The 24,088-nt window shown below is 47.7% G+C and overlaps 1 protein-coding gene and 1 long non-coding RNA gene across 2 annotated transcripts in view; one reads left to right on the forward strand and one right to left on the reverse strand.

The window, feature by feature from the left end:
* Positions 1–24,088, reverse strand: part of LOC147031103 (uncharacterized) — a 91,221-nt gene that overhangs the window by 13,652 nt on the left and 53,481 nt on the right. The window contains exon 3 of the long non-coding RNA XR_015056661.1: positions 1,819–2,079. This is a non-coding gene — a long non-coding RNA (uncharacterized LOC147031103). The remainder of the gene's footprint in view (positions 1–1,818; positions 2,080–24,088) is intronic.
* LOC147031104 (sodium channel regulatory subunit beta-2-like) overlaps positions 18,922–24,088 on the forward strand; it is a 52,600-nt gene continuing 47,433 nt past the window's right edge. Inside the window, exon 1 of the mRNA XM_085875834.1 lies at positions 18,922–19,081. Coding sequence (XP_085731960.1) covers positions 19,042–19,081 — 40 coding nt within the window. The 5' untranslated portion in view covers positions 18,922–19,041. The remainder of the gene's footprint in view (positions 19,082–24,088) is intronic.

Genomic DNA, 24,088 nt, shown 5'->3' on the forward strand with positions numbered 1-24,088 from the left:
CTTCTAAGTTGATACCTTTTTCCCCAGAAGTCTGGGCCTTGACTTGTACTCATAATTGACTGATCTATATGTGATATAGGTCACATATATCACAAGGCATTAAATTGCAAACATGACACAAAATTGCAAAGTGTGATATTTTCTGAAATAAATTGTATAATTGTTAATTTAAAACAGTGCAGCAAGTTTCCACTCAACGTCGTGGATGTGTTCCTAGAAAGTGAATGTTAAGCAAAATGACATTAAGCAGACGAGATATTCCCATGGATATCATGTTATATATTGTTACGGATCTGGAAACCATGTGCATTCAACATACAGGTCCCAAAAGTTAGTTATGCCATTAAGTATATTTGAGATATACTTAATCCTCCTTTTGTCTCGAGGGAGAATCAAAGGTATGCATTGCGAGGTTCTTTTAGCTAGGTTATTATATCTAACAAACCACATATCCTCCAACGAAACATCCAACCACATATCCTCCATCGCGCTTGCAGCCCTCGGTTCGCGGGCCACAGCGCACCATTGCCTGAGGCGGAATTCCGACGATGGTCGAGGCAGTTGCACCACGTCCACATTCCTCAAACACGCGAGGAGGGGAGGGCGGCTTTCTCCAGGTATGGCCGAAATCCCGCCCAGAAAGGGTGGGCCCGTGGGAACCCTGTCCAATCAAGGCAGACAGTGACGTGTGCTTCACCGAGCCCTGCCCCGTACGGGGGCTCTGTTGTTGCCTTTCATTGGTTCTTAAGAGAGGAGCGCGTCTGAGGGGATTAGAGAAAAAAGGAGCACGTTGGTTGGGTGCGTCGTGTCGTGTTGTTGGTGGTTCGTGGTTCGTTCGTGGAGTTGGCTGGTTCTTTTGCTGGCATTCGTGGAACCTTCGTGGGTCCCGTCCGCGACACTGATCTCCGCCCGGCGACTCCGACTGCTTCACACAGGTTCCTCCACGGGCACGAGCCCCACGTGTGTGACTGTGGGCTGAGCCGCATCACCATTGACAGGTGCCGCACCGTGGAGCACCCCCTTCCTCCAGCGTGCAGGTACCCCGCCGATCCCCAGCTCGTCTCTCCTTCTCTGGCTGTGGGGGTCTTCTAATAAAACATCTGAGTGTGTGCGCCCATCTTGTAAGTTGAAACTGTGTAAGTGCTTGAATCCTTGTAAATTTTGCCTGCTTGTATATTCCGTGCAAGTCTGCCCTGTCTCCTTTTTCTCTTGTAAATTATTTGTCAATAAATGATTGCAGAAATGTCCCCAGTTCGTTTCCATCTTTTCCTTCATTGGTCCAGCATGATTCGGATTTGAGTTTTAGCAGGGTTTTTATACCCGATAAATCTGTTCATCTGAGCCGGCACGGCTTTGGCAGTTTCCGCTCGACTGCACCCGAACCAGAGTTGGTAGTCGGTAGTTGGAACTCTACCGCAGCCGGTAGAGTGACCCGGTTCGAGCAAGGCGTGCTGATGGCGTGGTTCCCCGGTAGTTGAAATCGCGTAGTTAATTAGGTAAATTGGTTCGAGACAAAAAGACCCTACGCTATGAGGTTGAGATATTGACGACTACGGTCTGTTCTGTGACCCGCCGCCTCACGGAGTTATCCGGAGCAACGGCCGACAATTCCGGGGAGTCTGGTGGGAGACGGCGTAGCCTCCCACACCAAGCGGTCGTTTTCGCCACCAACCCCCAGCCCGCAACAATATATAATAGGGGGATGCATTCCCAGGGCACATTTTTGGTCACCCTAACATAACTATACATTAGAGACAAATATTAAATCAATAAATAACATAAATGGAAAATTAAATGAACAGTTACAGAGGTACTCACCAAAATGTAGGGCCGAGATTGCTCGTCAGGAGGGAGGCGGTGCGGATGTGCAGTGCTGGTTTACAGGGAGGGAGAGGCAGGCCTTTGTGTCTCAGACGGACTGCTCAAATAAGTTGTGGGCTGGGAAGGCAATGGGGAGATAAGCCCGGAGAGCAATACGGTGCTTCCATCTCCTTGATCGGGATTTTGGTGAGTCGCGCGGTGAATCTGGAATCGAGAAATTCACGGACCAAGGTGCCGCAAGATGGTGCGATCACAGTGCTGGGGAAATACGAATATTTGTATGAAGACAAATCGATACTGAGAAAACCAAGAAGGTTAATCACAGCTACAAAGCTAGGTGGACCAACATTGAGTGCTTGTATTGCAATGTGTTAGGTGTTCATGTTTATTAAGGAGAAGTGAGCTATGAACCAGTGCTGAGAATGATTTTGTAGCTTGTTTTAAATCCTGTACCTCTCTCTATATAATATGATAACAAATATATTGAAAAATTATTTACATTCCTGATTTATCTGAAAGGCTGTCCCACAAAGTAATACTTATTATAATTCACAGACCAGAGTTTTTTTGTGTGTTTGTCGTGCTACTCCTCCAACATTTCTAGGCTGATTACATCCAGACTTGCTATATAGGATCAGCATGACCCAATTAGTGTGTATGGGTGTTTTTATCTTTGCTGGTGGTTTTGGGGGGTAGGGGAGCGCAAATTATGGAGGTGGATGTGTATCGAGTAGCACAGCTTTAGGTGCAACAAGGTATTATAAGTCCCCGCCCTTTACAGTACAGTGTTCCTGTCCCCACGTTTTCCAGTGCAGTGAGGTGTTTTGAATTACAAGCAGTAGGTATGTTTTTGCTTTATGTCCATAACCCAGGATATTAATTTTTATTTTCTGGAGCGATTGAGACAGCTGTCAGTTGCCTATACACCGCCAAAATAAAGGTATGTGTCAAACGAAAAAGTTGCATGCAAGTTCAAATAATACTCGTATGCACAAAATATCTCATTAATATTAATGAACCTGGAAGTACCGTCGCTAGCTTGTGTTGAGTGTCAGGAAGGAATCGGCATTTCTGTTGTTCCGACTTAATTTCACCAAGTACCATCGTTGACTTTGCTTCACTTGTCCTCCAAATTGGGTGGACTCCAAAGCACAGATACTCGGCACACCTGAGCTCCTGACCACATACAAAGCTTTCATCCACAGCCTGATGGAGCACTGTTCTCCCCTCTGGGCTGGTACCTTTCTCAGCTTCACGCTGTGGAAACCAAGGAATTTAGGATCATTGGTATCTCCCGCGATGAGGCTGAGTCTTTGGGTCTCTCACTCTCTCACCGCAGGCAGGTCAGTGGTCTTTCTGTGTTCTACCGTCTCCTCTTCGGCCTCGCCCCCCTTGCTCTGTCTGAGATATGTCCCGATTGTCCCCCCCCCCCCATATTTCCGCAGGGTGCTCAAGGTCCGCCAGGAACCTCTTCTGGTAAAACTACTAAAATCAAGAATCACCGCTCACCTTCACTCAAATTCATTTTTCCCGCTTTTGGAACAAACTTCCACACTCTCCAATCCCACTCTTGCCTCCAGGTCTTCAAAACAGCTGTTCACAACCATCTCTTGTCTTCCCCCATCCAAAACCATTATCTTTTCTACCCCCGCTAATCCACCCCAAACCCACCTCCTTCAAATTCCCTGCTTTCCTTTCTGAAAGTCCCTGTGGTGTCCATCTTTCTTACCCCGTATACCCCACCCCATCCCTCTCCCCTCCACAGTTCTCCTCATGTCTCCGTTCCCCACTGTTTTGTCCTTCCCTCTCCCACTCCTCTTGTCTCCTGCTCCCCTTGTTGTATGTTCTGTGTGTTAGCCCTCATACGAGCCTCGACAGTGTATACAAAAAAATTAAAAATCGACTTATTCCATGAATGAAGGAAAGAAAAATGCGGAAATAAGCCAATTCAACTTGTACTCCACATCGACTTACAGGCCAAAAAATACAGTAATTCAAGTGTTACTAGAAGGGCACTCGGTATAGCGCATACCATCGCCACGCAATGCCTGATCCACGAGAATATATCGGGCCCATTACATTTTTGAAATATCATGTTGGACAGCACTATATCGTTTTTGGCCCTATCTCTCAATGGTGAAGAATCACTTTAAAAATTAAATAATTCTCGTATCCAGATCCGGATCTGGATCTGCACCAAAATTGAATCAATTCATCCTTGTCACACACCCAATCTGTCCACCAAGTTTCATGCGAATCGGTCCACAACTTTTTGAGATATCCTGTACACAAACAGACAAACAAACAGACAAATAAATAGACAGACAGACAGAAAGGGGTGAAAACAACAACCTCCTTCACCTTCAGTGGCGGAGGTAATAAATTAAGATTTTTAAAGGTTGCAGAAAAACCTATTTTCAGAAGTTTGCCACCATTGATGCAATCTTTCACACCACCTTATCTAGCACGTGACATTAGTTATTTTTGCCTGTTGTTTGTGTCCTTTATGACGTCGTTAAAAACAGCAAGTTCCCTGTTTGGAATGATTTTCAATTTTGTTTCACTGCCAGACAGGCAGAAGCAACAAGCTTTACCACAAGTCTGCAATACGCGATCAGGACAAGGTTCGGTACAATTTGCCAAATTCAGAGCAAACATACTGCTAAACTGAAGGTTCGTGTTCAGATACATGTGTTGTGGGGCCGGGACGTTGGCCGCGAGCACGACCACCAGATGGAGCAGTGGAGTCGGCTCGACCGATCGCCCGGAATTCAGATCATAAGTTCGGAGTCGACGGGTCCTTTGCTTTGGACCGTGAAGCGTCAATATTTCCACCACGTGGTACAGGGTTATTCGCCAAATCTCAAAATACCTAGAGACCACGTGGCGATCTACCGAGTCTTCACACCCTCGACGGAACTCGTACGGAAACGAGTCGCTTAGCACGGTCGTTCCGTGTGCGATTCCGAGCAGTTTAATCGCCGAGAACCGTCGGTCCAGATGTCCCCTTATGGCGGCACAACGGCCTTGCTAATTTTCCCGAGCACGCGACACGCTCAGTCAATGAAAGAAGGGACGTGAACGAACTGAAACATTTAACAATCGGGGTTTATTTATAATGCAATGGGGGAATGAGGGGGACACATAAGGCAGAATCACACCGAATATAAGAAATGCAAGTATATACAGCAAAGGCACTTAACAGTTTATTACTTACAAGATGGGCCCACGGACACACACACCCAAAATAAGTGGTGGCTAATGCCTTTATTAATACCCCCAGCTCGGAGGGAAGGTGAGCTGGAGATAAGGGTCTATATTGGACCTTTCCGCCTCGTGCGGTCTTCCGGCTGACTCGGTCGGCGCCCGTCCCGGCCACCAAAACCTCGACTCCGTTCGGCGGATGGTCCCTCTCGAGTTCGACCCTCCGGAGGAGGAGGAGGAAGAAGACGTTCCAGATGGCCACGACCAGCCCAGACCTCTCAGACCACGATGACGACGACAGGGACTTCTCCTTCCACAATGACAGAAGCGCTTCTCGACCTCCTAGGCCACGATGACGACGACGACAGAAGCGCTCGCTGGCTGGCTCGCTCCTCTCCGATTCACTCACTCCTTTTTATGCGCTCCGACGCGATCCATCTCCCCCTTCCCGGCGCGCGGGGAAAATCCCGGGGCGGGAGGGTCGTTCTTCTTCTTTGCAGAGGAGGGTGGTTCTTCTTCTTCGCAGAATCTCGATAAAACTTCTAACTATTAAAATAAATCACAGCGCATTTACATTGATTTACCCATTAAACAAGGGAAGGGGAGCTATCTATAAAACACATACTCACCGAGATAACTGAGCTGAAGGACCTGAATGTTGAGTGTGATCATAGCTTCCAGATTCGCAACACATGTTCCAATTCGTGTTATACAGTGTTCAAATGATGAAATTCAATTAGGGAAGTTAAGTAGTTCCTCGATCATAGAAATAAACTGACAGAGTGAACCGATTGCTTAACCCCGCTTTGCGCTACATGCTTGGGGTAACAACCTGGGCAGATATGACTTCACAAAGAAATAAAGTACTATCATGTCTGTTCCACATCCCATTAAGTTAGTCGGTTTTCTTACATTCCATTTCAAGCATTTGAATGATTGCACTGCACCGAAGGACAATAGACGTCCTCCACATGCAATTATTGTTATGGCTGTCGAGGGATGTTATGGTGCAATTATTATGCTTCACATGAGACGTATATCATTACAAGGATCTTTTACGCTTGATAGGTGTAGTTTTCTTTCACTACTTATTGTCCTGACTAAGTGTACACATACATGTCTGTGTTTGTTGTTAACAGTAAGCACAGATACCTTGTACAGGCCTGTATTGTAACATAAGTGTAGTGTATCGGCTTGAGTGTAACCTGACCTGACTTTCAAGAAACATTTTTTTTGATGTGCATTCACGTGATCACGATATCATGTTCAACTCCCACATGCGGTGTCCAGGTCAACCTGATTATGAACCTCCTTGAGCGATCGAGGAATCTACAGTGTTGGGCAGGTTGTGAACAGCAAATTAAAACGTTAAAGGTTTGCCCTGTTTGGTGTTCCCATCCCACTTGTGATGCTGGGATCCCAGGTTCAAGTCCCATCCATTCTGTTTGATTCGTCCATTGTCGATACAGTGTCTTTCCATTCATGAAAAAGTACACTCATGTTTCATCATGTCCCCCATCCTGTGTATTATGTACAATCTCCTTGAGTCCAAGGTCAATGTATACAGTACATTATAAAAACAGTCCTAAGCTTCGCAAGTATGCTTTGGAAGTAAAGGGAAGAGCATTTACTCCTTTTTCGGTTATTTCTCCGAAATAAGCTCGTCGTGGATCGCAGTGTCTGGCCCTCCGTACATCCGTAAACATGTGACTAAAAAAATCTTCTCAAAAAATACCTGACTGATATAGACCAAATTCGGTACGATGCATCAGAGGAGCAAGTTCTCATGGAGTTGAGCTCCCCGTCCAGCTGCACCCCTTATCAGGGGAATGAAGAGGTGTGGGGGGGGGGTGTTGGTTTGCCCCAAATATTGGTATTTCATTCAAAAATCTTCTCAAAACTACCAGACAGATCAAGACCAAACTCACGACGAGGCATCGAGACCATGCACTAACCTTAAGTTGTGCTCCTCATGGCCGTATCTCCCCCCCACCCCCCCCCAGAAAGGATGCCATGGGTCCCCTCCCCAAATCCCTCATTTTCACTGAAACATCTCTTCAACTACCTGAGCAATGCGGACCAAATTTGGTACAATGCATGAGGACAGTAAGGTCTCATGGGGTTGTGCTCCCCATCCGGATCAGCCCATTTAAAGGGGGTTAAAAGGGGGGATTTTTCCCGAAATATTGGAATTTAATTCAAAAATCTTCTCAAAACCACCAGACAGATCAAGACCAAACTCGCCACGAGGCATCGAGACCATGCACTAACCTTAAGTTGTGCTCCCAATGGCTGTATCTGGAAAAGGGGGGTCATGGCCTCCCTCCCCAAATCGCTCATATTCACCAAAACATTGTTGCGCTTCTGCAAAGCCGGTGCTCCCTCCAGGCATGGCACACACCATATCGTGGTCCCAAGACAGATAATTAATTAGTATTCATTTTAGATAGCCATTTCCTGTTGTGTCGTGGGTTTATGGGGCAGAATGTGTTGCATGGGCTTTTAGGCAGGTCTTTATCCCCATCTGCTAATTATTACCCTCACCAGTGGAGAGGGTGTTGCATTTGGGTCCGCTTTCTTGTTTGTTTCTTTGGCTGTCTGTCTGTTTGTCCGTACAGAACTTTAGTGTTTTTCTTCGCAACCTCTTGTCGGATTGAGACAAAATTTTCACCACAGAAGCGACTCCTCATGAAGAATGTTTCAATGATAAATATGTCATAGGTCACGTGGTGTGGCAGCCATGTTGGAAAAACCAAAAACCTTTGGACCTCTGTATCTCTGAAATGGCACCAAGGAAAAAATTGAAACTTGCACATGGAAAGAACTCATGGGGGAAAAAAGTGATTTTTATGACGTCATAGGTGCGTTCGTTAGGACGTCATAATTGCATTTGTAGAATGCTGCATCCAATGAGTATGAAAATTTTTTGAGCGTCCGAGGATAAATTAGTCCACAGAAAAAAAAAATTGATGAGGTCATCAGTCACGTGATTCGGCAAATTATTTTTTTTCTTAAAAACCTTCAAAAATCATCTCTGAAATGGCTGAACCGATCAAGGTGAAGCTTTACATGTATGACCACCATCCATGAGGAACAAAATGTTCACACGTATGACGTCATAGGTCACACGGTTTGGCAGCCATATTGGTCAGGTCAGGTATGGGAGCATGCGCCAGAACAGCGCGTCGCTGTGCCCACTTTCCGCCGGTTCTCCAGGGGCCTCCGTCTGGCCATCCCCCAGGCAGATGCCTGACACATCCCCATCTCCTTGGGATGCTGATCAACCTGCTGCAACCACGAGGCACGTGGTCAGCCCATTGGCCTCCCCCACTCACGAGGCTCCCTCGCTGAGAGAATCAGGTGAGCAGGATCAGCGTCAGGAAACAAACCGCACGTCCATGCAGCCGCAGCTGACACTCATGGACCATGCAGGTAACAAGTCTCTCAGCAACCAGTCGTTGGACACAAAGTCCGACCAGCGATAGCCAAGGATTCTTCGAAGAGACCTGGTACCAAAGGAATGAAGTCTCCGTCTCAGATCCCTGGTCAGAGTCCAAGTCTCACATCCATAGAGGAAGACTGGAAGCACCAAGAACCTGAAGACTCGGACTTTTGTCCTCCCAGACAGGTACCGGCAACGCCACAACTCATGATCCAGTGAATCCATGACTCCCCAGGCCCGACCCAGACGTCTGTTGACCTCTGGTCACAGACAGCAGAGACGTGAATATCACTGCCAAGGTAAGTGAATCTCTCCGTGACCTCAACATCCTCGCCACAAACAGATACAGACAAGATAGCAGCATTCAAGATGTCATTGAAAGCCTGGATCTTAGTTTTGACCCAGGAAACCCGTAATTCCAGTAGATCAGATTCCACATTCAGCACCTCGAGGGCCCCCAAAAGGAAACCTGGAGTCTCCGCAAAGATGACTACATCATCTGCGAAATCAAGGTCAGAGATTTGACCTTCCCAAACGATGCACCGCAGCTTGATCTCTCGGACATCCTCCCGAGAATCCAGTACGTACATACAATTGCTGAAAAGGGTGGGGGCCAGTACACACCCCTGGCAAACTCCAGTAACAACTGGAAATAAGTTTGAGATGTTATCCCCACACCTCACAGCACTCTCAGCACCAGAGTATAGTTCAGACATCAGATTGATCAGTGTTGGTGGCACCCCACAAAGACCAAGAATCCTCCAGAGGGCATCCCAATTCACTGAATCAAATGCTTTACAGAGATCAACTTAGGCTGCAAGCAGCCCCTGCCGAAACTCTCGTCTGCGTTCAGTGAGGACCCGAAGAGCAAGGATACGGTCAATCATTGACCTCTTTCGTGCAAAGCCTGACTGCTCTGGACGCTGGTGCTCCAGCAGATGGTGGCGAACCCTATCAAAAATTAGCCAAGCGAAGACCTTGTCCAGAACTGAGAGCAGCGTCACCTCTCGGTAGTTGTTGCAGTCTTGGCGATCACCCTTCCCTTTCCAAAGAGAGGGGCAAAAAGGCTCCTCTTCCAGTCAGTTGAGGATGATGCCTGTGTTCCAGCCAGAGCACAGAACTGCATGCAATGACAGGAGTACAGCAATTCCACCAGCCTTGAGAAGTTCAGCATGGATACCACAGATCCCTGGGGCTTTACCCCATTTCAACCGGTTCACCGCAGCCTGTGTTCCCACAAACAAAGGTGGTTCACAGTTGATTGGAGGGTCAGAAATAGGGATAGTAACACCCCTGACATCCAACTCAACAGCTGGTGGATCAGCCTGGTACAGACGCTCAAAGTAACCGGCCCAACTGGCCGTCACTTCGGACTCCTCTGTCAAGAGCCCACCACCCTCTGCTCTAACTGCAGTGCACTGAGGGACAGGCTTGGAGGAATGCAATGTGCGAATTCCCCTGTAAGCAGAACGCGAATCACTTGACCACAGGTGATGCTCTGCCCCCTCACAGATTCCTCGCGCATAGGCCTCCTTGTCCACCCTTAGTGCACGTAGCGTTTTACACCTCAGCTCCCTAAACAGCTGTGCTCTGTCATTCAGTCTAGCCCTGCTGCTCTGGTCAATGGTATCCAGTGTCCCTTGAGAGACAAAATTCTTCTTCGCCCAACAGTGAGTTCCAAGACATCCACCGGCAACATCAAGGACAGTAATATGAAGGAACTCCACAACTCTTCAGGATCCCCAAAATCTCCACTCAGCCTGTTCACAAACTCCTTTAGCTACCCTCTCATCCTTGAGCAAGCCAATATCCAGCTGAGGCTGGGATAGTTCCATTCTCCTGGATTGAATCTGCAACTTCAGAGTTGCTACAACAAGCCTGTGGTAAGTAGTGAGGAACTGAGCACTCCGGTAGACCCTGCAGTTCGGGATCATCCTCCAGTGACCATCAACAAACACATGGCCAATCTCCTTTGCCACACCACCACGTTGGAACACCAAGTCCAGCGATGAGCCTGTGGCGCTGAAACCATGCACCAGCCACCCGAAGTCCATGAGTTCTTGAAAAGTCAAGGAACTTGGTGCTTTTCTGGTTCACAGTTCCAGACCCATGGGGACCAACACATGTCTCATAACCACTCCTACCAGTTCCAGTCGATGCATTGAAATCCCCCAAGATGAGAAGAGTATCTCGCCTGGGGCACTGATCAACCACAGACTCGAGCGTGGCATAGAATGCGTTCTTCACAATAAGATCACTCGCCTCAGTCGGAGCATATACAGAGACCAGAGAAAATACACCCAAGGAGTGACGAATCCTTCATCTCATAATATGCTCGTTGGCCGGTGTTACCTCAATTATCATTGGAGTCCGCTTATTGGACACAGCTACAGCAACTCCTTGGGCATGGTAACCATCAGAGTGAACAGACCAATAGCAGGTGTAACCACCCACAGTGATCTCACTGCAATCCAGTCTCCGAACATCAGAGAGTGCTGCAATACCGATGTCGAAACGTTTGAGCTCAGATGGTAACAGAGACAGGTGATCATCCTCTCTTCGGGAGAGGACATTCCAGATACCCACCTGAAGGGACCACCTCAGGTTAACCCAAGGAGTCCGCCATCTGGTGGATGACACCTCAGCACCACCCCGACACACACTACCACAATCTGACCTGGGAAGGTTACCCTGTGGTTTCCCTCCCATCATTAAAGATTGTGGGGGGGTGGGGGGGGTCCTGAAGGCTTTGCCCCAATCCCATCATCTGGTGAGCTGCCCTGCGAAGGGCAGCTGCGCAGTAGGTACTCCCACAGAGTGGGTTTTCAGATTTTTAAAATGCTTTTAGAATGTTTTGTGGAATGAAGGGTTTTATGTTGGCCCGAGTGCAAATCCTGCCACCAACTTCCTCATCAAAAGTTACCCAACTGCTGGAGGACATCTGCAGACACAGTTGGGCACTAGATATGTATGGATGCCGTTGGCTCACAAGGAGCTCCTCCGCCCTTTGACTCATCTCTTGAAGTTCGAACTCATCTCAACGATCGTGAAGCACCAAACAAGCAGAGATCAATCAAACTGACATGGCTACGACCTGACGGACGAGTCATTTCACGTGACTGTGCTCAGCATTGTATTCACCACAGACTTTCTTGGCCTTTCTGACGAGATCTCTTGGAGGATCAAACGTATGACCCAGGGTTTTACATGTTCCCATCGTGTGCTGCCTTTTTGGCTGCTGGTTGCATCAGTGGTTAGGAGTGCGAGTATTGCACTGATGCAGTGCTCCTATTACCAGGATACTGGTGCTCATTTTGTCGACCTCGGAAGGATGACAGGCTGAATCAACCCCCTGGTGTTAATTCAGTGGAAACGGGGCTTGAACTTTCGAACTAATTCTGCACTGCCTTGTTTGGTAAATATTTACATGTCCTTTTGCCTCACCCACTTGTAATATACTCGCTCGTGTTATAAATGTACCCAATTTGTCGTGTGTTTCCCCATTGATATAGCATAGTCAGCACGTAGAGTAAGCAGGGAAGTTTTTCTTCCCTGTGGGTACCAGGGCAGTTCCAACCAGCATTTATGGTTGCTTCGCAACCTACCGACGCATGGAGTTATCTGTGCCTGGTAGCTGAGGAACCGGGAGTTTGGGAGGAACTCAAGTGCTTCCCCTCGTGGTGAGCTAGAAAACCCTGGATCCATCACAGTATGTTCCTCACAAACTACATGACTGATATGGACCAAATTTGGTACGATACATCAGAATAGTAAATTCTCATGGGGTTGTGCTCCCCATCCAGATTTACCCCATGTAACAGGCTGAAAAGGAGGGTTTTGCCTCAAATTCATGTAATTTATTTAAAAAAAAAACATTTTCAGAAACCTACTGTCAGATGCAGACCAAACTCTTCATGAAACATAAGGACCATGCCGTTAACTTAAGTTGTGCTTTGCATGACTAGACCACTTCAAGAATGGGTGTCATGACTCCTCCCCTGACTCCCTCATTTTCACTCCGCCTCTTGGGGAAATAACCGTCAGTTCTTCACGGGGATATTTTTTGTAGACAGAGCCAAGGCTTATTTATGTAAGAGCTTTTTTTTTTTTTTTTTTTTTTTTTTTTTTTGTATACCTTGGTCGAGGCTCGTATGAGAGCTAACACACAACTCACAGCAAGGAGGCATGAGACAAGAGGGGCGGGAGTGGAAGGGACAAAACAGTGGGGAACAGACACATTAGGTGAACTGTGGAAGGGAGAGGGATGGGGATGGGACGGGGAACATGACGAAGAGAAGATGGACATTTCAGGGACTTTCAGGAAGGAAAGTAGGAGAAATGAAGGAAGTGGGCTTGGGTGGATTATCGGGGGTAGAAAAGATCGAGGATTTGGATGGGGGAAGATAAGAGGTGGTGGTGAACAGCTGTTTTGAAAGCCTGGAGGGAAGAATGGGAAAGAATAGAGTGAGGAAGTTTATTCCAAAGGCGGGAAAAAAGAGGAATGAAAGAGTGAAGATGAGCAGTGATTCGTGATTTTGGTAGTTTTACCAGAAGGGGGTTGTTGGCGGACCTTGAGCGCCCTGTGGAAATGTAGTGGGGACAAATCGCAGAGAGAGCAGGGGGGGCAAGGCTGGAGAGGAGTCGGTAGAAGACAGAAAGACCACCGACCAACCTGCGGTGATTGAGTGAGAGGCCCAAAGAGCTAGAACACTGAACGGATTAGGAGGCAACAGAACAAAAGGAACAGTAGAGAGAGGAGGTAAACACCAACAGCAGTGTTGGAGGACAAAATAGAGGGAGACGGACAAACAATGGGTGTGGGGAGTAATGAGGGGTAGGAGAGGATGCATGGGGTGGACACGATGGATGCAGAAGGAAACTCTCAGGAAGGAAAAACTGCAAATTTTGAAGAAGGTAGGCTTGGGAGTGGTGGGGGTGGAAGGGTATGGGGGTTTAATGGGAGTAGAAAAGGTGATGGTTTTGGATGGGGGACATTCTGAGATGGTGGTGAACAGCTGTGTTGAAGATCTTAAGGGAAGAATGAGATTGAAGAGAATGTGGAAGTTCGTTCCACAGGTGGGGAAAAAAAGAGAAACAAGCCTTTCTTATAAAATTCCAGTCATTACATTAGCTTTGGAATTCCAGTGATACCGAATGTGATCGTGGATTTCTTAAACGAGTACGTGCCCGTAAAATAATAATAAAAAAATATTAAATAAATATTCCAACCACGAGCAACAAACAACAACCACACAGGCCGTTTCTTCGCTCTCGCGTGCCCGTACGTGCGTGGCGCGGAAGTTCGCATATCACAGTTACGATGATTCGCAATTTAGGTTTTAATGGCCAATTATTCAATTAGCGCCAACGTATTTTGCCTTTTTGCAATGTCATCGCAAGGAAAAACAAAAAGAGAAGAGAAGAGATAAAAAAATTACTTCCTGGTTCGGAGTATACCAGCACTCTGATGTTACCGAAATTTATGCACCGTCTCATATGAAAATGATCATAACTTGGGGCATTGTGTTTATCTATAAATGCGCATAAGAAATCGAGAAATTATTACAATACACGAAGTCATCACTCTCCGGAAGCCCGTACGTTGTAACCCGTAATGGGGAACGCGGCTGAACTTCCCTTCCCCATCGGCCACGCCCACGCAATAACGTGTCTTGTCACTGGTTTGGTAAATAAATGGCCATAACTTGGGAAGCACTTGTCCGATTAATATCAAACCTTGAAAAGGCACATCCTCAGGGCCCCAGCAATATACCTGGCAAGTTTCAATTAGATCGGACCAGCGGTTGTCGAGAAACGGCGATCACAGACACATACACACACATAAACACACACACACACACACACACACACACACACACACACACACACACACACACACACACACACACACACACACACACACACACACACACACACACACACACACACACACACACACACACACACACACACACACATTGCTGGAATTATAGATAGACGAGTTGTCATAACTGATGCAGAAATTCCCTGAAAGGTAGGACTAAGAGCCTGTCAAAACTAGCCCTAAAGCCTAGGTGCATGGTCTTACTGCACTTCAGCTCAAGGACTGAAGTACATGGTAAAGCATGTTGAAACAAAGACACATACACCTTGATCCAAAGGCCAAAGAGCAGCATGGTCTTACAATAAATGTATGCATTCTGGCCCTCCGGCCAAAATGCATGTATGATGGGCTCCCCTTGCTGTTTCTGCCTTCAGTCATCAGCAAGCAAAAATAAAAACACCTGCAAGATACAGGGCATTGTTTGGATTCGGTGTGTATTCTGTCAGACAGCACTTTCCACGAGGGATACTGAACAAGCATAATGCATCATCAGTGAGGTTGGGATTGGAAAAGAGAACGTGAGAGACCGAGAGTAAGATAAATACAGCAAGACATATATATATATATATATATATATATATATATATATATATATATATATATATATATATATATATATATATATATTGTTACGGTTGTGGAAATTCACAGAACACCATTCAGGTTCCCCGAAGATCAGTTCTGTCGATAAGTGTGTGTCCAGAATAGATTTCCTCACCGATGTGTAATGAGAATTATTCGGTAGCTGGGCTGTGAATCTTGAGGTAGTATTATTCTTTTCTATCGTTATTTTAAACGTCTCCTCACCGTCATTGCCACAACCAACAACATCTCCTCACTACCTTAACCAACAACCGCCAACGTCTCCTCACCTTCATCTCCACAGACGCCGCCATCTTTTCGCCAGCAACGGCATTCCACGGACGAGCGGCATCTCCGCCGACAGACGAGGGGACTCCCTCGTTGGGGAGAGGGCCGGTGATTTCAACCATGTCCGCTTTGTCCGCGTCAGGACGGCAAGATCGGATCAAAATGACAAAAGGGGCGGTGCCAGCGGGGGGTGAAGGGTCATAGGTGAAAGAGCAAACACCCCCCCCCCAAACCCCATAAAAGGCGGGGCTGAGGCCCCGGGAGTCAGTTGGGAACGAGTCTGGGTTCGTGGTCCAGTTGAAGTCTGAGTTCGACTGGAGTCTGGGTTCGTGGTCCAGTCTGGGTTCATGGTGGAGTTCGTTTGGAGTGGAGCTCAGAGTGGAAGTCGGGGTTGAGGTCGGAGTGGAGCCTGGAGTCCAGCCAAGCCTGCAGTGCCGTGCGGAATTGTGGGTCGGTGGAGGCAGCCGGAGAGAAGTAGCCAGCCAGTGACATAACGGTCCGAGGTGAGCGGGCCCCGGGACGGTCCGAGCGACGCTGAGGAGTGAGCGGGCTCTTAAGAGAGCATCAACTCTAAAAGAGCAAGGCCCGGTCGCTCCTCTGAGGCGTCGTCGGCTAGGCCCGATTGACTAGGCCGCACTGCTCGGCCTGGACCAACCGAGCTGCCGCCACGCCAGCTGCCGTGTTGACGACGAGACATCGAGGGTCGCCCAGCGAGTCACCAGGAGCGCGGCAGGTAACCTGCTCGGTCTCGCGGAGCTCCTTTGGTCTCCACAGCTCAGCGGAACATTAAAGGCCTACGGGCCCTGTTCTTTCTTTTCTTTCTCGGGTTTTTGAATGGAAGTCTGTGGCGCCTTGTCCGTTAAGAACTGTTAAGTGCCTGTACATAACGTAATAGATAGACATTGGCCGTCGGTCTTTTTGCTCGTGTCTTTGTCCCTTACCCCCATTGCTTCATTGACTGCATGCGTGTGAAATAAATGTCATTGTTTGAATATTCACCTGCTCGTTGCGTCCCTTCCTCCATTGAGCTGCTGTAATTGCGTTCGGAATAATAGCTGGTTTTTAATAGCCGATAAGATAATCGAGTCCGACGGGGCTTGGTGATAATAAACCGCTCGGCAATCGCAAACGGCGCGAGCTGCTTAAAGCGACTCGTGTCCGTATGGGTCCCGTCGAGGTGTAAATCCCCGCATTTCTGTCTGCACGAATACCTAGGTAAATCGACAATTCGGCGATCAACCCTGTCGCGCGTGGACAGAAGAGTTGGCTGATTTACGGTGTGGTTAAAAACACACCCGTAGCTGGATTTCAGCGTTGATCCGGAAGCTACGACTGGATTGCCACGGTCGGTGGGCGCGTGCAGCCACAAATTAGCTAAAAGCGGTTGTCCGCATGCCGGGGTGGCGAGAATCCACAATAATATATATATATGTGTGTGTATATATATATATCTATATATATATATATATATATATATATATATATATATATATATATATATATATATATATATATATATATATATATATATATATATTGTTACGAATCTACCCCGCCCAGCGTGCGAATGACCGGTTTTCAGGAATAGCAGCCGCAAGCCCACCGGATGAGCAATTCAGTCGCGACTTCCTGGAACAACGCCAGAAACCAGTCACGGGTGGGTTCTTAACCCCACCACGGCCTAGTCCGTATTCTACCCGCGTGCGACAGGGTCAATCGCCGAATATCGATATACCTAAGTATTCGCGCGGGTAACCTACTGAGAGACCGAACCTCGGCGAAGGCCTGCTTGGACACGAACCGCTTAAGCGGTTCGTTCCGTTCTGGGATAACAGAGCGGGGTATTATCGCTAGACCTCGCCGGACCCGATTCTTTTATCGGTATTCAAAAACCAACTACTATTCTGAGAGAAAGATTGCAGTTCAATCGGGGAAAAAGGACACGATGAACGGGTTAACATTCATACAAGAACATTTATTATTTACACACGTACACATATATAATTGATGGGGAGGATGGGGGAAGGAAGAAAAGGGAGAAAACACGAGCAAGGTAAAAACACTACAACCGTCTATGGTTATTATTTACAATCACTTAAGCAGGTTTTACTTACGGGACTCGGCGCCACAACATTCACTCAAAAGAAAAGCAAGAAAGACCCCCTCATAGACAAGGGAGTCAGACTGGGCCCATGGGCCTTGATAATGTGGGGCTTTGGTGACCAAAAGGGCCCCACGAGACTGTTGCAGGTTACCTGCACCCTCGTGGTGCCTTGATGGGGCGAGTCACGACGTCCCGTCCCCACGGCAGCTGGCGTAGCCGCGGTTGAACTCGGGCCTTCCGCGTGGCAGGCAAGCTCTCTCTGGCTCTCCCCACACGAACGCGCAGGTTCGCGCGACACAGCAGGGCTGCGCCTCCAGCCCGCGTCTCCTTCGCGATGCCCGGACCTCCACCGACTGACTGGTCCAAGCTCCCGACTCTGACACGAGCCCAGACCTCCACACAGCTCCAGCAGCAGCAGCAGCAGCTCCCCCTCGCGATTCTCCTCCGCACAAGCAGCACAACAGCAACAACCGCAACCACTCTATGCTGCGTCCCTCACGCCTTTTTATTCCCCACGCTCCGCCCCTCCCCTCTCGCCCTTCTCCTTCCAGCTCCTGTGGGAAACTTCCATAAGGGGGGCGTTTCTCTCGTGGGTCGGGGTTTTCGAAGCAATCATCCTAGCGCTTCTCTCTTCTCACTCCACTCACCTCTCCCCCGTCCCGAAGCGCGGGAAAGTAAGAGGAAAAATCCGTGCGTTATCAGAACGCCTTCTTCTTTCTCCATGGCAGAGACGGTTAGGATGCGGAGAGGGTTGTAGCGTGGGTGTGGAGAAGGTGATTGGTGGTGTGGTTGTTGTAATGGTGACGTGATTGGCGTTGGGTGGTGGTCATGAGGGTGGTGTGGTTGGGTGCTTGTAAAAAGGTGGTTGGTGGTGAGGTGATCATGGTTGGTCCAAAATAACGATAGCAAAAGAATAAAGGCTAACTCAAAGATCACAGCCCTGTCCACACGAATAAATCCCATTAAACAACGGTGGGGAAATCTATCTGAACACACACTTAGCGAGATAACTGGACTAAGGACCTTTATGGTGTTCTGCGAATTTCCACGGCCATAACAATAACAATATATATATATATATATATATATATATATATATATATATATATATACACACACACACACACACACACACACACACACACACACACACACACACACACACACACACACACACACACACACACACACACACACACACACACACACACACACACACACACACACACACACACACACACACACACACACACACACACACACACACACACATTGTTTTTAGACAGAGACACAAAGACAGTGAGATATAAAGATAAAGACAGCTGGCGAGACAGAGATATAGATGGCAAGATAGAAAATGCAAAATAAAGATATAGTGATATTCAGAGTGGGTGAGATAAATTAGACATATACATATAAATGTAGATAAAGAGATGGTGAGACAGACAGACAGAGACTGTGGAATAGCAAGAAAGAGATTGCGAGAGAGATCCCCGAATGGGAATAAGAGCGTTCGGTCGTCTGGGCTTAATATAATTATTATCAATGGACGGATAAGATTACCCTCACAATGTCTCGGTGCGGTTCCAGGGATGGCCGGCAGATGGCACAAGAAGTTCCAGATCCCATTGTGTATTCCGAGCAAGACGTGCGTTTATTTGTGAAAAAGCAAAGGAGAGGTTTTGAACGCTTTTGTTTCACCGTCGCTTGAAAGCCATGGCCGATTATCTCCTTCCTCTGCTGCTTATAGCGGGGGGTGAGTTTCATCGGCCCGTGCAGCGGTTAGACATGTTTTTTTCTTCCTGTGCCTGTGTTTCATTCCATATTTAAGGAATACTTCTGTCTGTCGTGTATCCTTCAAATTAAACGGCAAAATTGTGGCGTCATTGTCGTCAGTTCATTTGTCAGTTGACGTTTGTTGACAAAGCGTTTCACCTGGCTGCCTGTTGTCCACCACCTGCAGCTGCAGACGATGATAAAGCCAAACGTAAATTATAATGATGACAGTAATAATGATTATGATAATACAATATAATGAATTTCTTGTTGTCTGTCCATTTCCCCTGTGTGTGTGACCCAATATTGTTGATCGCCGCACATTTATTCCGATGTGCGATTTGTATTGTGAAGGACATGTTGCAGATATAATGCATTCAAATTAGATACAAGGTGGGTGTGGTGTGTTGTAGCGTATGTGCGGATTGGGTTACAATCCTGATACCTCGGCAAAGGGGCCATTTCTGGTCCTTCTCTGTTGCACTTGTGAATATGTTCGATGGTCTGCAAGATCAGCATCTCAGGAGTCGGTTGGGCTGTGGTTAAACCGCTGATGCCACACCATCTAACGTCACACTGGTGTGAAACATCCCAGATATCTGTAACAGCCAGCTCACATGTCTGACAAACACGATGCATGTTCATGTTACGGTTGCGTATTAGTAAAGGTGTGCATTTTAATGATACTGTCGCGTGCAAAAACACGCTCCACTGAGAGCAATGCGGGGTATTCGAGACCCGGTACGCGTGGGGCATGGCCCGAGATAACCGAGCAGGCATTGCTTAATTGCCACAAGCCTGATGATAGAGGGATGAGAGGTGTGGATGGTGAGATTCGCAAATAAATAAATTCCAAGCGGGGGTAGACAACATAACGGGACATAATGAAAGGTGGGAGAGGTGGTCTTCAATGGTTGGTCATACAGGGCATGTCACTGGCCATCCCTGTTGGGACAACCATGGCACGAGAAGGTGTAGGGTGTGGAGATGTGGGCGTGCTGGTGCAGATTATGGAGCTGAGTGGTTCGCATCACTCTGACGACCATTCTGGCTCTTTGTCTTCCTCGCCGTTTTGAAACCTCACTGAATCCTCTTTCCTCTCAATGACCGACTCCTCTGCTCTGATTGTTCTGCTCTACACTCTCAGCACCCAAAGGGTTCCTTTTATAAATGCTGACCCAATCAAATGTATGCAGGACAATCCCAATCAAACGTGCGGTAAACTAGGCCCAAGCGACTTGGTGGGGATGGAGTGGGGTTTGAATCGGAAGATGTTGGAGGAGGGTGGGTTATAATCATAAAAGAGGGAAAAATCACGATTATCACACAAGCTCTGCTCACTGATGGCCCCAATGATACCCTCTCCAGTTGCTTCCCAGGTTCTTTTCCAGGTGGACTGCAGAGCCTTCTCCCATGCGCCAGCACCCAATAAAACCTCTCTATGTGGCACTGGCATCCACACCGATGACAGTTCCTCAAGAAGAGCAATCTTTGGAAAGGTTCCAGAGCCACCAGGGCTGGGTCCACCAATGTGGAGTTCACCCTGAGGCCCAGTGAACCTTCACCCGATGCTCCCTTGTGGAAACCCCCTTGCTCAATGGAACGCCACTTCGAGGGTCCATCTGTTGATGCGACCGTTTTAGATGGGTAAAGCTTTATTCCCCGAAAAGGTCTGAAGGGCCAGAAGGCTTTGTTCTTCGGAGCATTCGCATCAACAGTCTAATCCTCAGGTGGGACCACTTGAAAGTATACATGATGTGATGTGTGACTATTATTGGCTGCAGATGTCCTTTGGCAATTCCTTGATTGATTAATTTGGCTTTAGTCACAGATTGTGGAGCTGGGGTACCATCTCACGTCTTTGCTCAATGTGAAAACAGCATTATTGGGATGCAATAACAGAAGGACCCAATGTAAACCCTTCATACAGTGCAGTTTTTGACAAAAGCAACCGCCCCCCCCTCCAAAAAAAAAAAAAAAATATATATATATATATATATATATATATATATATATATATATATATATATATATATATATATATATATAAAGCAACCTACCCAAAAGATGGACCATACATACTTTCCCTCCTTCCCCAACCTTTTTGCGAAGATGGCTAACTGTATCAGGAAGGCTCTCAAATCGCTGTTGTCATAAAAAAAATTGCCAATGGCTCATTCCTCCATCTCTTGCTGAATATGAATATTATGCTCCAAAGCCTGGGTCTTCCCTCATTGCCTGCAGAGGTCAACTTCCATTTTTGGTACACATGGGTTCAGATGCTATGTAAATTGGATCTTGGGAGGTGGAGTGGGGGGCGGGGGGGGGAGGTGGAAATCACGAGTTATCCCCTTTCCCGTTCTACTGCAATCGATGCAGTCCATCCCATTGCCAGTGGTCCCACGTACCCAATAATTGTATCTCAATCTAAGACACTTCTTCCTGGATGGTCTTTATTTCTCAATCTCAATGTTTATATCTCAATCCAAGACCCGGGTCAGATTGTGGTAGTGTGCATCGGAGTGGTGCTGAGGTGTTGTCCACCAGACGGCAGTCTCCTTGGGTTAATCTGAGGTGGTCCCTTCAGGTGGGTGTCTGGAATGTCCGATCCCTAAGAGAGGATGATTACGTCTCTGTTATCATCTGAGCTCAAGTGTTTGAACATCGGTATTATAGCACTATCTGAGGTTCGGAGACCGGACAGTGGCGAGATCATTGCAGGTGATTACTCCTACTCTTGGTCGATTCGCTCTGATGGTTACCATGCCCAAGGAGTTGCTGGAGCTGTGTCCAATAAGCTGACTCCAATGATAATTGAGGTAACACCAGTGAACGGGCACAGACGAAGGATTCATTACTCCTTGGGTGTCGTTTCTCTGGTCTGTTTATGCTCCAACTGAGGCGAGTGATCTCAACATGAAGGACGCATTATATGCCATGCTCGAGTCAGTGGTTGATTCGTGCTCCAGGCAAGATACTCTTCTCGTCTTGGGGGATTTCAATGCTTTGGCAGGAACGGAAAGGGATGGTTATGAGACATGTGTTGGTCCCCATGGTTCTGGAACTGTGAACTATAAGAGCACTAAGTTCCTTGACTTTGCAAGAAGTCATGGACTTAGGATGGCTGGTTCATGGTTTCAGCGCCCAAAGGCTCATAGCTGGGCTTGGTATTCCATTGCTGGTGGTGTGGCAAAGGAGATTGACTATGTGCTCGTTGATGGTCGCCGGAGGATGATCCAGAACTGTGGGTTCTACCAGAGTGCTCAGTTCCACAATACCGACCACAGGCTTGTTGAAGCAACTCTGAAGTTTCAGCTTACATCCGGGAGAACTTTACCATCCCAGCCTAGGCTGGATGTTGGCAAGCTCAAGGATTGGAGGGCAACTGAGGAGTTTGCAAACAGGCTTCGTGGGGATTTGGGGGGGGGGGGAGTCTGGATGCTTTGGGGAATCCTAAAGAGTTGTGGAGTGCCTTCAAGACCACCATTCTTGATATTGCCGGTCGATGTCTTGGAACTCACCATAGGGCAAAGAGGAATTTTGTCTCTCAAGGAACACTGGATACCATTGACCAGAGTCACAGGGCTAGGCTTAATGGCAGAGCTGAGCAGTTCAGAGAGTTGAGGCGTAAAACTGAATGTGCACTGAGGGTGGACAAGTAGGCTGATGTGCAACAAATCTGTGAGGGGCTAGACTCTAGAGCATCAGCTGTGGTCATGTGATTAGTGTCCTACTTACAGGGAAATTGGCACATTGCGTTCCTCCAAGTCCGTCCCTCGATGCATTGTAGTTGAAACGGATGGTGGTGGGATCTTGACAGAGGAGTCCGAAGTGAAGGCCCGCTGGGCTGGTTCCTTTGAGCGGCTGTACCAGGCTGATCCACCAGCTATTGAGTGGATGTCAGGGGTGCTACGATCCCTCTTTCTGACCCTCCAATCAACTGTGATCAACCTTTGTTTGTGGAAACACAGGCTGCGGTGAACCGGTTGAAACGGGGCAAAGCTCCAGGGATCTGTGGCATCCATACTGAACTTCAAGGCTGGTGGAAATGCTGTACTCATGTCGTTGCATGCAGTTCTGTGCTCTGCCTGGAACACAGTCATCATCCCAACTGACAGGAAGAGGGGCCTTGTCCCTCTCTCGAAAAAGAAGGGTGATTGCCAGGACTGCACCTACTACCGAGGGGTGACGCTGCTCTCAGTGCCGAGCAAAGTCTTTGCTCGGATAATTCTTGATACAGTTCGCCACCATCTGCTTGAGCAACAGCATCCAGAGTAGTCAGGCTTTACACCAAAGAGGTCAACGATTGACCGCATCCTTGCCCACTGGGTCCTCACCAAATGCAGACAAGAGTTTCGGCAACATGCAGCCTATGTTGATCTCTGCAAAGCGTTCGATTCAGTGAATCGGGATGCCCTCTGGAGGGTTCTTGGTCTTCATAGGGTGCCACCAAAACTGATCAATATGATGTCTGAACTATACGAGTTGGTACTGAGAGTGCTGTGAGATCAGGTGATACCATCTCCGACTTATTTCCAGTTGTTACTGGAGTTCATCAGGGATGTGTGCTGGCCCCCACACTTTTCAGCACTTGTATGGACTGGATTCTGGGGAGGATGTCGGAGAGATCAAGCTGTGGTGCATCATTTGGGAATGGCAAGATCTCTGACCTTGATTACGCAGATGATGCAGTCATCTTTGCTGAGACTCTGGCTATCGTTTTGGGGCCATTGAGGTGCTGCATGAGAAGATGGAACCGCTGGGATTACGGGTTTCCTGGGTCACAACAAAAGTCCAGGCTTTCAATGACATCTTGGATGCTGTTATCTTGTCTTTACCTGTTTGTGGTGAGGATGTTGAGGTCACGGAGTGATTAACTTGCCGTGGCAGTGATATTCATGTCTCTACTGGCTGTGAGCCAGAGATCAATGGACGTCTGGGTCGGGCCTGGGAAATCATGGATTCACTAGATCATAGGGTGTGGCGT

This window comes from Eptatretus burgeri, chromosome 3 (assembly GCF_056783735.1).
Source record: "Eptatretus burgeri isolate ZD-2024b chromosome 3, Ebu_testis_v1, whole genome shotgun sequence".
Taxonomy (NCBI): Eukaryota; Metazoa; Chordata; class Myxini; order Myxiniformes; family Myxinidae; genus Eptatretus; species Eptatretus burgeri.